At 44.6% G+C, this 16154-nt stretch overlaps 3 protein-coding genes across 3 annotated transcripts in view; 1 reads left to right on the top strand and 2 right to left on the bottom strand.

The window, feature by feature from the left end:
• Nucleotides 1–275: 275 nt before the first annotated feature.
• LOC135502829 (organic cation transporter protein-like) lies at nt 276–5734 on the bottom strand. Its single transcript, XM_064795932.1, has 12 exons — nt 5248–5734; nt 4796–5050; nt 4249–4352; nt 3833–3987; nt 3293–3464; nt 2842–2983; nt 2373–2461; nt 2031–2248; nt 1539–1627; nt 1164–1256; nt 594–730; nt 276–417 (listed from the first exon to the last, which is right to left on the bottom strand). Exons 1-12 carry the CDS (start codon nt 5410–5412, stop codon nt 276–278), a joined length of 1761 nt encoding a protein of 586 aa, XP_064652002.1. The 5' UTR covers nt 5413–5734.
• Nucleotides 5735–5959: 225 nt separating this feature from the next.
• LOC135503127 (metabotropic glutamate receptor 1-like) lies at nt 5960–10592 on the bottom strand. The gene is made up of 5 exons (XM_064796501.1): nt 10130–10592; nt 8919–9131; nt 8270–8575; nt 7689–8042; nt 5960–7210 (listed from the first exon to the last, which is right to left on the bottom strand). Exons 1-5 carry the CDS (start codon nt 10572–10574, stop codon nt 6138–6140), a joined length of 2391 nt encoding a protein of 796 aa, XP_064652571.1. The 5' UTR covers nt 10575–10592; the 3' UTR covers nt 5960–6137.
• Nucleotides 10593–13692: 3100 nt separating this feature from the next.
• LOC135502748 (metabotropic glutamate receptor 3-like) overlaps nt 13693–16154 on the top strand; it is a 31889-nt gene continuing 29427 nt past the window's right edge. Inside the window, exon 1 of the mRNA XM_064795784.1 lies at nt 13693–13775. The gene's annotated coding sequence lies outside the window, so the exon portion shown is untranslated. The remainder of the gene's footprint in view (nt 13776–16154) is intronic.

Raw genomic sequence — 16154 nt, 5'->3', positions numbered from 1 at the left:
TGGTCTTGGAGTATCGAGGCATCACCTTGGTTAAAACACTAGTATACCACGGCGAGAAATCGCCAAGGTGTCCATAGTTATAAGGTGTGGGGTCTGTAGATATTAGGCTCACCCATTGCCCTGCTCTGACGTACTTGTCATGTCACCACGGCGGATATCCCCACCTGGAGGAGACGGACGCCGCTGTGGTACCATAATAAAACTATTCATGGGCATGTGTATTGGTTGCATTGTTGTACATAGTCAACTGCAAGGCTCGAATTATAAAAAAACAATCAATTGTCAGTCAACTTCTCAGTTGAAGTTCCCGGATTACCATCATTCGCATCATTGGTTGTATTGATAGTATCGTCCGTGACGTCATCCATCCCCATATTGGCAACGCCAGTTTCGGAATCCTTTGGTTTGTAATACTTTCTGAAATATTCAAGATGAAGACGATGGAATTATTGGGGATACGTTTTGCGTGTAATTGGCATTCATTTAGTTTTGATAGAGCTGTAATTGCTTGAGGGTTTTAAATTCCAGCCTATGTCAACCTATAAAATGTTATGGATCTGGGCTCATTAAAGAATGATATTGGTTTAACTTACGATCCAAATCTTTCCCCGTCCTCAATCGTCTCCGGGAGTTCCTGATGCAGTGTCTCGGGGAGGAGGAATGCCAGTGTCCCTGCCAGGACGGATGTCACGCCGAAGAGAAGGGAGGGGAGACCAAACCAGACACTCGTCTGAAATGAAGGAAGTAGGCAAAACTGACAAATAAAGGGTCTTGCAGAAAGATCTGGCCAAAGGCACTTGGCTGACCTCCAGTCACTGAACTGTACAGTGTGATCACAAATAGTAATGTTGCACAGCCCTAGGCCACTCTCATAGTTGATCGACTTTACTTATTAGTTGACACCGTAAAAGAGCACTGGTTAGGCGTGCCCGTAAGGATAATCTAGTGTTGTGGAACATCACTATATTTTGGTAAATGTGATCTGGTCACATTCCTGAGTTCACTTTGAAGTATACATAAAAAACACTTTTCCAGTGTCGCTAATACAGAGACCCAAGAGTCCTGGAGGAGTTGGTTCGTTGTCATCCTGCACAAACCGAAGACATTAGCGCCTCAGTTGGCAGAAGTCACGGAACAGGCATACGAGTTCTGACAGTACTCACCAGGAGCGCCACCTGAGGAGCCAGCACGCCCCCTATACGGGCATGCATAGAACCAGTGCCCACTCCGACATTTCGGATGACTGTTGGGAAAACCTGAAAGCACGAAATGAACATGCTTCGATAACAACACATCTTAAGTAATATTTTCATCCAAATTATCGAAACTTGTATATCTACCCTTGTCTACCCAACGGCTATCCTGAAATCTATATTCAGCCCGTATTTGCGCAGCTCGAACTTTTCAAATTCGATTACAAATCTGTAACGAACGGCGTCGGTCTTTCGAGCTCCCTTTGACAGAACTTAGCGATCAGTTCAGAGTGTTTGATTAGTTATTGGTTACACATTTCTTCGTCTATCCTAATTGGTCCCTACCTCTGCTGAATAGTTATAGATGATGGCAAACGAGCAAGTTATACCAAACTTTCCCAAAATGGACAAGGCAGTTCTCACGGCGGAAAGGTCTGCAGAGGAAAATAAGAATCTTGAAGATGGGAAATCACCAACCGATAATCTTGTTATGAATATTACTGACACACGTCCCGAAGCCTCCGCACATAACTGCAGTGGTAGTGTCAAAGGACCGGGTAGCAATCTCTCGCACCTCAGGTCGCGCCCACTGGGACAACTCACCACGTCTGTTGTCGTTTAATATAACCATTTTACTAACTTCTTCCAAATTAACTTTAAACGTTCTATTTTGACCAGAAGCCTCAGTGCCACCGACATACGCTGATATGGAAGAGTACCAGCTCGTCATCCGAAATGGCGTAGCATATGCGAGCAAACCCACTTGAAGCTTCTGTAACAGTTCCCGTACATATTCGGACCAGACCTGTCTCATGCCGAGGAGAGAAAACGACTTACTCTCATTCTGAAGTATTGGAATGAAGCCAAGACACGCGGCGCCACCTACGATCATAGTCCCAGCCAGTGGCAATCTCCGACCGATACGATCTAAGATCAGAATGCAAAAGACGTAGGCGGGGAATTCCACCGCGGCGGAGATTGCCGAGTTGATGTAGACGTCGCCGAGGGCGCCACCGTTCAGGCTGAGCCCGTAGTAGACAAATGAGTTGACGAACCTTAAGTGGACGTGACAAAAAAGGTTAGAGTTAAACGAGTCTAAGGGGCGTGTAAGTTACACGAAGAATGCTAATGGAGAACTGGCGTTCCACTTTCAAATGGATAAAACTTATCTATACTCACCAGTTGAAGAAAATATTCAGAGATCGCACTCTCATTCGCGGTGTTTTGACCAGGTCAACAATGCTTGGCTTGCTGGCATTTTCGTCCACCTAAAAGACAAGAAGGCGACCAGAGCATTATGTCACCCAAAAGGTAAGGCTGGAGTCACGCTGTCACTTGTCATGTTTCACTTGTCACGAGCAAACTGGCTTAAAAACGCGCCGTGAGGCTGAAACGTGATAACGTGAATCGTATGTAGCCCGCTCTTTGGAAATGACTTGTTCGTTCTTCATTTCACGCACGTAAAGTGAACAGTGACACGTTACATGTGAAAACGTGAACTCTATATAATCGCGGCCGAATGAAACATTTGACAAGCGATATGCATGTACAACATAGAAAAAAAGCATTATGGCGTTAACTGTTGACCTGCCCGAAGAAACATGAACTTGAAAAAATCATTTGTACGAATAGAGAGAGAGCGTTTTACCGTAGGAATGTCTAATTCTTCCTCTAGATTGAATCCCTTCGGTAGCTTCCTGCCATTTGTCTTTGCGATGCTTTTAAGGATCATCTGGGCTTCCACGTATCTGCCTTTCGACACAAGCCAGCGTGGAGACTCGGGGCAGACCCTGAAAAAAGTTGAAGGGCTCATTTTGAAAGGGATTCGAGGCTCATTTTGAGATGAAGTTCCAGCCAGAGTTCGCTTCCTGATCAGCGCCCCTAGTGGTGGGCATTGTCGTGAGGAAACATCTACGTTAATGGGGTCAGTCTTTGATGTTTCCGACATCACGTCAAGCGTCAAAAACTCATCTTTGTGTGACTTTTGAGGGAGGGAGCATTTGCCTCCTGCCCCCTAGCTACACCCCTCGTGAGGGTAATCACTTGAAGGTTTGTCATATTTGGTATTTCTCAAATGTTGGTCAAATTTAGCTTCTTACACTGCGTATATCACTGGTAAAATGATGACTGGTGATACAAGGACGAGCTGCAGCAACCACTGGTCACGAATGAAGAAGGCGACAACGGTAAGAATCAGGAAGCCGAGGGCGAACCACCCCTGGACGAAGATGCCTGGAGCCATTCTGTAGTTAGGCCCGATGATTTCCATAACTGAATATGCAGAGGTGGAAGAAGCAGAAGAATAAATGTTGTTACATACAGCATTGTGAGTAATGCATGTAGAATACATAGAATGAAGTGCACTGTAAACTGTCGTAGATTTGGAGGTATCTCAGCCCTGTAGTTGCAGGGACCACGATTTCAATTTGTAATGTCTGCACCATATTCGAAAGAAGCAAATGTAGCACTGACAAGTTATCTGCCTACTTCTTCATGGAACGGTCGACTGTAGATGGACTACCAATTTATTGACGCACGATTGCCTATTATTTTCTTCAAAACTGATGTCGTTTTTTGGAGGGTGAAAGGGGAGGGCTTAAAACAAGATGGTTTCGAAGAATTTCGACCTTAATACCTACCGATGACAAAGGCAGTCGTGAATGATCCCGCTGCACTAGTCCCCACGAAGAATCGTAGGACACAAAACACGGCGTAGTTGGGTGAAAATGCCGCTGAAACTCCGAATGCAACTTCCAACACGAGACACCCGATGATAGTTTTCTTTCTACCAATTCTGCAAATGAGATAAAGTGATTAATTAGGAAACGGACTACCTCCGACAGGCCTGATAGGCCGCTTTCGTCATCGCCGATTATTTTGTATGTCATCTGATCAGTGTCTATTTGCCCTGACATATACTAATATACCTATTTCTCGAAATAAGTGAATACAAATAAGATAGCAGTTTTTACCGGATTTCTAGATTCCCTGTACTATATGAGGTCTAAAGGAGATCTAGGGGTGTCTACAGTGGTTGCATTCATTATCCACCTACGCGTCTGATAGCGCCCCGTACACGACGCATCCGACCAAGAATCCTGCCATGTAGATGGTCGAAACCAAGGGCGTCAGGAAACTCTGGTCACACACTGTAGTGAACTGAAATTGAAGTGAGAGCCCATTATACGGAGTTTGGCGTAACACTCCAAATCCAGGCCACATTGCGTTTATTTCTCCTTATCGGTTTTGGCCAATATATACTGATGACCCCCATGACAGCTGTTTCGCCGGGGTCGATGTTATCAATATTTGCCCTGATAAACCTTTGATAAGCCAGTAGAATAATGGGAATTTAGGCCTAGGTTCGAGCGGGCTCTGTTTAAAGACAATGGATTATGTGTATTGGGCTAGGCCTAAATTCTTTTTAACTGCGAGGCAAAAGTTTGAACGCCAAACATATGTGTTTTTGAATAAGACTCAAATACGCTATACAAGTAGATGCCGAGATCGTCAGACTGGGCGAATCGAAACCGGGACTACAGCGAGGACAGGCACTGTGCATCTTCGACAGTCTGAACATTTTGAACACACTTTGTACCTACCCAGCTCTGGACAGTAGTTAGGTACTGCGATTGGTCGAAAATCCAGCCTGCTGAGCACGTGACGGTTTCCGTCAGATTCGAGATCATGAGTGTTCGGTTCCAAGATGCAAGTTCGTCAGAAGTGAGGTTTTGAAATGCAATGTTAAAATGTTTACAACGACTGTATCCATTCGTTTCCATGGGGATGGCGATCTCGCGATATCTCGCAGACGTGAAGTTGGCTGGCGAAAGTCCAGGGACATTGCACCAATGATCCTGGAAATGAAAAGGAAAAGGAAATATTCTTATGTTTAGTGATTTTAAGTGTTGTTTACTTCTTATAACAAAGATAAATGCCGGCATTCATGAATAAAAAATGGCCCTTAGAGTCCGCGGAGAGAGTATATTAATTGCGGATTTTGAAAAAAAGTAAATTAGGCAATCTATAGCAAGAAATTATTATAAACATTTACCTGGTCTCCGCCAAGAAACACCATGGCGATATTCTGACATCCGGTCGGGATCCCCGTCAGACCTATAAAGAAGTACAGCCATCTCTGAAACGGCCCAAACTCGCCCACCATGCACAAAACATCGTCAAAGCTTCTCTTGCCCTTTTTCTCCTTCTCTGTAGCCATGGTTCTTGCTCGGGTTCTCGTTTAGCTTGGGCCTGGAATGATGGTGAGGAATGGTGAGAGTTGGGCGGATCAAGGTTTTTGGATGGGCCTCATTTGTCCGTGATTACGCATGCCCAGTGCGATTCATGAAAATTGCCTTTAGTTGACATCTGCCATAACCTAATCTAAACCTACCAACAGCAGTAACTTGAAGAGCAATTTTCGTACAAGCTCTTTTTTCATCAGAGGGGATAGAACCTGGTCTTCATACCGAATCACACTCATTGAATAATGGCCTTGAATTTACAGTTAGTTTATCATTACAATAATTTGCCAAATACAAAATCGACATTTTGAGCAAGCTTTGTGAGATCAAAGAGTGATACCAAAACCCACCTGTTGATCGGGGTCAGCAGAGAAATAGATGTCCTTTCAAAGTCACTTTCGTGTCCTAGAGTTGACTGATCCCAAGAAATTGCAAAATGGAAGGTTTGTTTTCGAAAACGATATGCATGTGTGCAAAGCCGTGGGGTGTGTACACAAATACAAGATAAATACGATGTGGTAATGCGTTTTAATAAAGGTGTATTTTTGAATGATATCTTTGATAAGGCAATCAATTACGCAACATTAAGTTTAAATGCTGTTGTAGAAATTTATTTGTATATCGTGTTTTAAAGTCTAACTTTGCCACACTGTATAATGTTCAAACTGGTAACCTCGTTCTCGCTGGTTTGGCAACGTAGTCATAGAATACTGTCCTTCTGGGCAACATCCGGGTCTTCCAACTGCGACGTCACAGTGTCTAAGGTTATCACAGTTTCCAATACCCTCCGATCTTTCTTGATGAAAATATCATACAGTTGGGGAAGGAACTTCAGGCACGTGATTGTCAAATAACCAATAGAGTTCCCAAGAGTAAGTAATATGATCTTTGCTTGTTTATATGTGACGGTAAGATAGACAGGCAGCAGAACAGCGGCGGAAAGCAGGAGGATGTAACAGGCGACCCCGTTGTAAGTAGAATCGCGTGTTTCATGCGTTTCTCCGTTCTCCCGCTCAAAGAAATATGCGGCCAAGATGGTTAGGGTAACCTGGGATACAAGCGGCATCAAGCCTAACGAACTCAACGGATCCTCGCAGCTCAGAAACGTTATATCGCCGCCATCTTGCTCAACAGTTCTGTCGACCGAGGGCAAGCCTTTCCAAAAAAACAACATACAAAAGCTCAGGGAGACAATGCCGATTATACAGAAAGTATACATTTGTACGAAGCGTTTGGCGAGGTTCTTATGGAGTAAGCGGCGTAGGATACGGCCTGATGTCCGAAGGGTCGGTTTCGTTTGGCTGATCAGTACAACAGGCAGCAGCGCGGCGGGTATCATGAGTAGGCATAGATGAACCGTGCATACGGTCGTCGTGGGGCGAAATGAATGCGTAAATGGATACAACTGGGCTGAGAATACCACAAGTAGGAAAGTGTACTTCAATTCTGTGCGGCGGATTAGGACTAAATCTCGGAATACCCAAAGGATACCAGTGATTACTAGGAAGCTTAGCACGCCGACCGATCCCATGATTGTGATGGGTATTCGCATCACGGACTGGTGAACCCACATCTCAGCATTCGGGAGGCATTCCGACTGATTGCTGTTCGTGTGGAAAAACTGGTCACACTTGTTGCAGGTGGTACTTTGTCTGGTGCTGGAGATTGTCCCCTTCGGGCACAGCTTACAGTCCCAGCAACACACGGATGGGGAACGTCTCATGATGTAACCAGGCAGACATACGTTACTGCAGCGAGATGCGGGTCGGGTGCCTGAAACGAAGGTATAACCACCATTAATATACCATAATGAATATGACCGGAGAAAGAGGATGTAAATTTTGCATCTCCCATTGGGTGGATGGTCTCTTGACTTGGTCGCTTTGATGGTGCCAGAGAAATATGGCACTGGCGGGTCATCTGGTATTTCTTTCTCCCTCCTTCTGTTGGTCTTCCCGCTCGAACTTTCGCTACGCTTGTAAGATGGCGCTGCTGGCCGAAACAAGGCCTGAGAAGGAAGCTAAGGAACGGGGAGAGTCCCCTTGGTAAATGATCAGAATATCTGCATACCGACTTCCAGGTGATGAACGTCAATCCTAACGTCTCCTCCTTCCAAGATGGGCGTACGCGCAACACCGGTATATCGGCATGGATAGCTGGTGTTTATTATCGGCAGGAACACAAGAAAAGCATCTGTATTATCATATACACCGAGACTCTCTAAGGGTATGAGATTGTTTTGGGTACCCACCATTGTTCCACTGAATTTTATCATCCCGTACAGTGAGCTCTCCTGGTCCCTGTTTCATTTCCCACTTTCCAATGATAAAAACCTCCAGGTCCCCATCGTACTCCTGAATATTGAAAATATGATACTTCGCTCCAACAATATCACCATTCGCGTCAAATTTTACAGTAACGTCTCCCGCGCCGCGGAAGTCCACCTGGCTTACGTATCGGTTGAGGGTTTCGTGGGTGAACCATTTGTTTAGCGCTAGTGTCTCCTGGTCCATATCGATGGCCATGTCCATTGCCTCAATGAGGGTAAGGATGGCGTTAGCAGCGTTGACGGTGACGGAGAGTGTCTCGTGCCTCAACAAATCCTCTGAAAAGTAAAGAGGAAAGGTTTTTCTTTTCTCCGAATGGTCGCCATATTGCAATTGCTGCCACCTATGGTTTAGTCCTCAAACAACGACTCCCTTAAGGGCTTAAGATATGTGAATTCTCGGCACTCCCAAAACGAAGACGGAAAAAACAAACGTTACAAATCGAAGTGAAATATTCGCAACCAAAAAATACGTCACATCGGATCGTGTTATAAATTCTACATACTTAGTGTCAGATTCACCGAGCAGTTCTTCAAGCTGGCATCGTAGTCCGATTCCCGGCAGCCCGTGATCGTGCCTGACCCTAACAAATTACACTTCAGCTTGGTCCTGGCGTATTCAGGAAGCCACGGATTGTACCTCGCTCTTCGGTGCAGATGTTGCTTCAACATATACTTGAGGAAGTCGGACTGGCGGGCTCGTGATAGTTGCGACGGAAGAGACATGCCGATAATGCCGCGGGCAAGGTTTGCGGGCAGTTGTAAAATCTCATGCGTTGCAGACCAGGCTTGGCTTAGTAGCCACGTTTTACCTGCATAATGGAAGGTTACATAATGAAAGCAATGGTACGCGTGTAGAGACCAGGGGGAGAATATCTCTAAGACCAGCTAGTAAGCCATGTTCAGCCATCTCATAAGTGTATTTGCTTACACCTATTACCGGAGTTAGAACTAACAGGAAGTGACGTCAGCTGAGAAAGAGATTTGGCTATGGATGACCTGAATTGATGTTGTCTGCAGATTCATCTACATCGGCGCATTCTGAACCGTCGAAACGCATTTGTAGTCCTGACGCGTTGGTCGAATCGATGGATGTATGTCCGAGGCTAGGGTGTATTGAGCAAAATGCGATTAGCAGACAACTATGTCAATTACCTTCCAAGCCTTGCCTATGCGCTTCGTACAAAAACAACTTGGCATACCGCCAATTCATGAAAAGTATGATGACCATTGCGTTCTCGGACTCATCCCTCTTCAGTGCGGAGATGATGTTGACAATATGCTGGCGCCCGAATGTTGGGTCGTAGAGGTCACTACGTGCAAAGCAGACGCCCTCGCGGATCAATCTGGACTTCAAGGCAAGGTGACCTGAAACACAAGACACGTAAACGGCGTTGCTTATCACCTCGGATCGTGACCATCAGCGACAACAGGACTTCCACTAGGTAGAGTTTTCCAAACGACACAAGGCAATATTTTTTCAGCGTGGTTTCTCGGTCAGTGTCATCCACTTTTCCAATAGAGGGGGATCGTGTGCACCGGTGTTAACATCTGTCAGTTCTTCCCATATTTCAGTGTTCCCCAAATTCACGACTAAGGCAACCGCTAACCAAACAAAACCATTCGAAGTGTGATCTATTGTAGAGGAAACACTCGCACACAGAAACACTCACAGATACAACACAGGTCCCGCGCACGGTTTCGAAGATCAGACTCTGATGTACATGTACGACAATGCATTGTTACCTCTGTGTAGTGCTGTTAGTAAAAATGTGTACATAACATTGTATACATTGTACAGTATGAAATAAAAAGTATGGTGCGACCCTGACAGTGTTGCTTTCCATCTAATCATTACTTACGTCTACTGGTGATAATGACAAGAACAATTTTTCGACCAATCAGCAAATTATCTCTATTTTGGACAGGATGTATGTCGTCAAAATTGCAACAGGCATATCAATTTATCATCGTTGTAACACTTACTGATCAAAATAGATGAAAACGCGTTTACTATGACATTGATGCATTTGTTATTATCCTCATTATGTGCAACATATTTAATTCTACGCAGGTAAAGGCATTCAGCAACCTTCGCGTGACCTAATTTGTGCTCGGAAAATGTCGGGACAACTGCTCAGCGTAACGGAGGTCGCTGACATGGTGTTGGTCAATCTCTCAATGAAAAGATAGCTAGCATTTGCTCCGAAGCAAAAGTACGCTAGTATCACTCAGCGACCGTTACCAATGGCGAGGGTTGGAGATTGGGTGCTGGCGGGTGGGTAGCAAATTTACCAGGGCAGTCGAACAATAACTAACGAACTAAAAAAGCGATTTTCTTATCAGTACGGAATTACCCGACTTACCTTCTCGGCCGTATTCGTTGTCTGTTGTTATAACTGAGATGTAGTTCCAATTAAAATGTTTGACCAGGTCAGCCATCGCCATTATTAACTTCTCATCCGAGGGTATAGTTCTGTAGAACGATGGATAGGTATTGATGTCGCTGAGGGTTGGAGCGGTGGTCAGATAGCTGATCATCGGAATGCTGTACAAACCCATCAAACCCGCTAGGGGGATACTGACTCGGCCCTCTGTCGCCCCAATAACACCCATAATCGGCTTTTCATGACAAAATGTCGTGTTGGTTTCGGTATCGGTTTTGACTGGAAATCCAAAGGTCGGCTTTAGTATACCAGTGGCGCCTCTAACGGACGTTCCAAAAGAGTTAACGGCGACAGCTCCAGATGACATGTGGCGCCCTCTGGACCACTTCTCGATATTGGCAACGAAGTCTAGACCCTGCCTCATTGCGATATTTATGCTGAGGCAAGTGTCTCTGACGTCATAGCCAATTTGCATACCGTTCATATTCCGTCCTGCACGATTAATACGCCGAATTGTGTACAGCATAGTTTCCAGTATCACAATAGTATTTACACTCACAGACGAACAGACATCCTTTTCATTGACTGACTCGTGCATCGGTAAGAACATGCCAATGATGACGTCACCATCCCGGTACAATCGGGGAAGATCGGCATTTCCTGCTGCTTTCCCGAAGGAAATGATTAGGAAATTGATTCCTATCGCGCATGCTAGGAGTCGCTTCTCTGCAAACTTTAGACTGGTCTTAGATTCTTTCGGACTCTTCATCATGGCGCTACTGGGTCCATGGAGTAGTTTTACCTGGCGATGTTGCTTGCATCGAGAGGATTGGCCTTTACAACCGATATTTTTGTTGTCTATTTTTTAATCCCGCGGATACAGAGTGCCCTGAAACGACGAAGTGATTGGTGCGGTATTCAAGGAAAAATGTATAACAGGACGTCAAGTACATGAATCTTAAGTACATATCATCATTGTTGGAATTAACATGCTTTTTAGAGCCTTTAGTTAGGCATCTGCTACACTGCTCACTGTGATTTAGATGGATACGTTGGGTGTGGAATTTAGGTGACTATGAGGATAATGTGCCTACTCACGTAGCAACAGACTAAAAGCTGATCACTAGTATTGATTTTCGCAATTGTTGTTAGGTGATTTTGGACACGTCTTCCAAATTTAGGAAGGCCAACTTAACGTGGAACACGGATCTACATTTACCTCAGTGCTAAGTCCTTCAAAGTAATCCTGCTCGAGAATCCTAAGATATCATGTGTCCACTTCTTATTGCTTTGGCACGAAACCTAGAGCAAGTATAAAACACTGAAAAAAGGGAATTGCCTCTCACTAGCTGTAGCAGTTAACATTGCCAAATACATGTATGAGGCAAGCTGAGGAACGGATACGCTACCCTCGTAATTAGTAATGCAATTAGCAGTGCTGCAGCAACATAATTATCACCCTGGACAATTACTACCCGAGTTTATGTGTATATTTTGATGATGTAAAAAGACCTCGCTGACGAAGTACTGCTAACTGGAAAATTCTAATGTTTGACGGGAACATCCCATTCGGATGAATCTCATATATACCCCAAGGAGTGTTGAAAATACCCACAGCTTAAGAAGACGCTTCTTCTACTTGATAGCTGGTTACTCCAACTGGATGTCGTATCTGCTGTCCGGTGTGACAGCGGATATAGTCCCCCTGGAGTCATAGTCCGGTAGCATTGTATTTGACCAATTAAGCAGCATGATCTATTGTACCGCTAACCCTAACCAAAACAATTAGCAATGCGGGCTATTGTTACACGGACTATCAGCCCTAGGACTACTATCCCCGTCACACCGGCATTCTCAGCTGGGCAATGCGTAGTTGCACCATTTACCACGAGACGCCACCACTAGTCTTGCCGATGATCGATGAAGGTAACGATATCGCTGGTCAGGGTGTTCTTAAACAACAGTTTGTGTCGATTATCGATAGTCTAGTCACAGCGGAAAATCCGACTTTCCATTGGTCAGCTTCATTAGTGACCTCCATCAAGTATTGAATGCGCCGGACGCGGTCTTAAGAATGTTTATTTTGGTACGCAAACACTATTTTATCATCGCAGTATTTCACACTTAACTATAGTAAACAGTTGAATTGTTGAATAGTACCCCATGTTCACACAATATTCAACATGAAAAAATGCAGGCCGAACTTCCTCAGTCTGTTCTTAAAAAAATTATTCTCCCGGACAAACTTCAACCATTTCGCTCGGTCCTTATTTTCTAAACATAGCTTTGACAGCGCACTGTTACCATGCTGGAAGCCTTGACGATAATCACCGAATCCCCTGGTGGTGATTAATTTGCGTTAATTAGTTTCCCGGAAGTGAAAAGTGACACAAAGAATGTAATTAATCAGTATCCTGGGTGACTCTAGAAGGTCCGTGTGATGACTGACATATGTGTCGCCGTCAGCTAATTATATATGTAACCATGCTTGTTTATACCACTTGCAGCTTGCCGCTAAGCTCCTCCCTCTTGCAGTCAATGAGACGACTTAATTACCATTCCTGATTTTAATCCCTTTCTCTGAACCAATCAGAGTAATTGCATTCATCCTGTACATATTTGTAACCCATGTATGATATGTTTGTGGATAATAAAGCAGATTCAATTTAGTCTTAGATTAACCAAGTTGTTTAAGAGTTGTTTCTCACGAACCTGTTATACCTCAATGTAACCCACTACAACATGGGCCGTTTGTGATAAAAATGCCAAAGAATGAGTCAAATAGATTTGATAAAAACATTTCCTATCATATGGGAATACACTCTGACATCAGCGAAAGCCTCAATTTAATAACTTCTTGCCTCATCATGGCCTCCGGTTCGCCTTATTTCAACTCAGCATCATTTTCGTCTGCCCTCTAGAGATCTCTGAGCATTTTGAGACAAGACCACTAATGAATATTCATAGGTTGGAGGGTCCAGGCCTATCTATTAGACGAGTGCATGTTTTTTACTCTCAAGTACATATTTGGAGAGGTATTGAAAAAATATTTGTTGTGGCAAGTCTACAGATATAAAGAAATTATTTGATGAAAAAATTAATTTCGAATTTTGCTAATTGGGTAATAGGGGGCGTGTTTTGAGTTTTTTCTGCCAGTTGGCTGAAAAGAGTGGAAATATCAAAGTCTGTCTAATTTGTCGATTAAAAAAAAATTTCCGTGGTCAATCACCATTTTATTTTTCACCATTTACTTGCCCGACTGTCCGGAATAACATAATCTAAATTTCAGATTCACAACACCACGCGTTCTTTGATGCGTCGCGGTCAAACATTGACAATTTAACTGCTAAAAGGCTTAAAAAATCAATTGTGGTCTTGTCTCTTTTTCGGCCAACGGCTTGGGAAGAGCCATGCAAAACAATCTAAAGAAACGCATATTTCAGTTAGCCTTTGCCCACGAGGCTCCGCCACTGGTCTTATCCGTGATCGATGACTGCTACAACAATCTCGATTGTCAGTGTTGTTAGTTCATTCAGGAGGAAATAACCGTTTATCGATAGTCTAGTGGGCTCAAGCTGTTAACTATACACTAGAGGATATAAGTATGGGACAGTCCTAGAAAGAGGTAAATAGATTTGTAATACTTGTTTCACACTAGGGCGAAAGGGCGAGGGCCCTTGGGTGGGCCGATATACACCATTTGTGGGAATAATTAGACTGTCAGTGTCATGACGGACTGGGTGATGGCATTTTCGCTCGTCCTTGATCGAGTCGTGGCACGTGAGTTACCAGCCTCTAAGGTTGCACATACACACGTATAGGCTTAATGTCACTAGCTAGGTCATTCGTGATCATGATTCCCGTGTCGGCTTCCATACCAGAAAGCAGGAAATACTGGAACGAGGGGGACACGATCGACCCTTGTTTGCCGGCATCAAGTCTGAAAAAGATCCGGAGTTGGGCCCCTTCGAAACACTCTCTCACGGTCTGTCACTGAACATATTTTACGATCCTTCACAACTCCTGGAGGGCCTGTAAGTGGGGACACCTCCTTGATACCCGCCGGCAGTGGTATAGCTTAACCAGTCCAGTCCGGAACATCCTGAACTTCAGGGCACCATTCGGCACTATCAACAGAGTTTATGTAACGTGTAGTGTGTGAGGGGAGTGTCACACGACCTACTCGGTATTCGATAACGGTCCCTGCAGTGCTTGGCATGGCCCGTTTTACATTTTGGTTGTCTTGATACATACACTCCTAAGAAGTTGTCACAAAATATGTCGATAATACGAGGAAAGCCTGTCCTATTGACAGCCGCAACTGCTTCAGGAGTCTATCCTACCACGCACAGCTTGGCGAAGTCCATCATCGTTGCATTCGTCTGATTATCATTGCCCTTGGAACCTGTAAAAATCTGGCAACATATTTTAACATTCCACCTTTCAAAAGAAAACCTTGACTAGTACGAGTCGATGAATGGATCCGAAGAGTAGATATTGTTTCTTGTAACTGGGTCGATTCACAGCACGCAGCGTTGCTGATAGCCAGGTACTAGCTTGTTGGGTCACAGGCACGTAAAGATCACAACTCCACCCCAACTGTTGTGATCAGTTGGGCTAGAGTTGTAATCTTCATGTATCTGTGGTTGAGTGACCTATAGTGTCAAAAGTTCATCCGGCATTACTCAAACGGGATCTCATCAATTCTTGACTAATAAGGTCGCCACTTATCATCAAGTGGCGTCTTGTGTCACATATGTCTCATATGGACAGAACAGAAAGAAAACAAGGAAACTATTCCATGTATGTGACATTTGTGCGGGCCCGATGTAAAGATTGCTTGGTGTGGGGACAGTTTAGCGCGACGAGTCAGGTTATCCATACGTATGTATGATTTTATTACCTCTATAAAAGATATTGCTGTACATTTTCGATCGCACATTCATAATACAGTAAAATACAAGTGAATAAAATATTCAGCACCAAAAAAGACTTTGAAGTTTTAAGCTTTGAAGTCCACTGCGAGACGAACTCGACCGGTTCGTTGGCAGATCTGCGTCAGGACAAGGTTAAGAGTCGTCCCGAGGATTGGCTCACCAGACCGTAAAAACTTGCATGACTCCTAACAACATCCGTACGCTTCCCGGCGGCGGGGACATCCCCATCGATCGTTCCCCAGGACATGCTCACTTCTTTATGATTTTGGGTGCGGCTTGAGGTGGAGTCTGTTCCACCCTTTGCTTTGTACATGTACTTCGCTGGCTTTGTGCGACTCTGATTGCTGGAGTAAAAAATCACACGACACAGGATGTCAGAACAAAAAACGGATAGTCCGCTATTTATTTTGAGGTCACTGGTTGTGATCAATCAATGTCATGCGATTTAGGCCGACACATCATGTGCAGCCAAGCTAACAATACACTGGCTACCAAGGCCAGCGGTAAACACCGGCTGTCAAGACCAACGGTAAGAGACTTGGCCGAGTCGGCGGCGAGGTTACAGCCAATCAGCTGGCTTTTTTCGGTCACATGATGCTGCTGACTTGGCGGGGGGGGACGAACTGCCAGGACTATGTCTGGCTCAGGTGTGCGACACCAATTCTGGCGGCGAGAGACGACCCTTCAAACTCCTCTGGAAGCCGGAGCTCGCGGCCAGTGTGTTTCGCTGATTCTATGCACAATTACACCTGTAAGCCCCGCCGACGCAAAGTGTACCAAAGGACACCCTCATTCCATGATGTGATATCAAAGGCTTTTGATATTTGGCATGCTTGAACAATTTTCCTGAAAGACTACTGTCTGAGCCGTTTCGTCGGTGGTAGGAATGTCCGAATGATATTTTCCCGTTCTGGGAAACCCACTTTGTAAAAAAGCACAGCCTGCAATATTGTAAAAGGTTTTTGATGATGTCATGCCTGACCCATTTCTCTGAAAAGGTTGGTGATATTCGAGCTGCTTCACTGATGCAGATCACAAAAGCGACGTGATATTTTCGCTTTGGAAAA

The sequence above is a fragment of the Lineus longissimus genome, chromosome 19 (assembly GCF_910592395.1).
Source record: "Lineus longissimus chromosome 19, tnLinLong1.2, whole genome shotgun sequence".
Taxonomy (NCBI): domain Eukaryota; kingdom Metazoa; phylum Nemertea; class Pilidiophora; order Heteronemertea; family Lineidae; genus Lineus; species Lineus longissimus.
This window is presented reverse-complemented; position numbering and strand designations above follow the sequence as displayed.

Excerpts from the sequence above, each read along its gene's own strand:
- LOC135502829 (XM_064795932.1), bottom strand. The coding sequence starts at position 5,412 with ATGGCTACAGAGAAGGAGAAAAAGGGCAAGAGAAGCTTTGACGATGTT. Across the intron at positions 5,051-5,247 it reads TGTTTCTTGGCGGAGACCAG|GATCATTGGTGCAATGTCCC; the intron begins GTAAATGTTTAT and ends TTTCATTTCCAG. Across the intron at positions 3,465-3,832 it reads CACGACTGCCTTTGTCATCG|TTATGGAAATCATCGGGCCT; the intron begins GTAGGTATTAAG and ends CTGCATATTCAG.
- LOC135503127 (XM_064796501.1), bottom strand. The coding sequence starts at position 10,574 with ATGAGGCAGGGTCTAGACTTCGTTGCCAATATCGAGAAGTGGTCCAGA. Across the intron at positions 9,132-10,129 it reads CAACGAATACGGCCGAGAAG|GTCACCTTGCCTTGAAGTCC; the intron begins GTAAGTCGGGTA and ends CTTGTGTTTCAG. Across the intron at positions 8,043-8,269 it reads CTCGGTGAATCTGACACTAA|AGGATTTGTTGAGGCACGAG; the intron begins GTATGTAGAATT and ends TTTACTTTTCAG.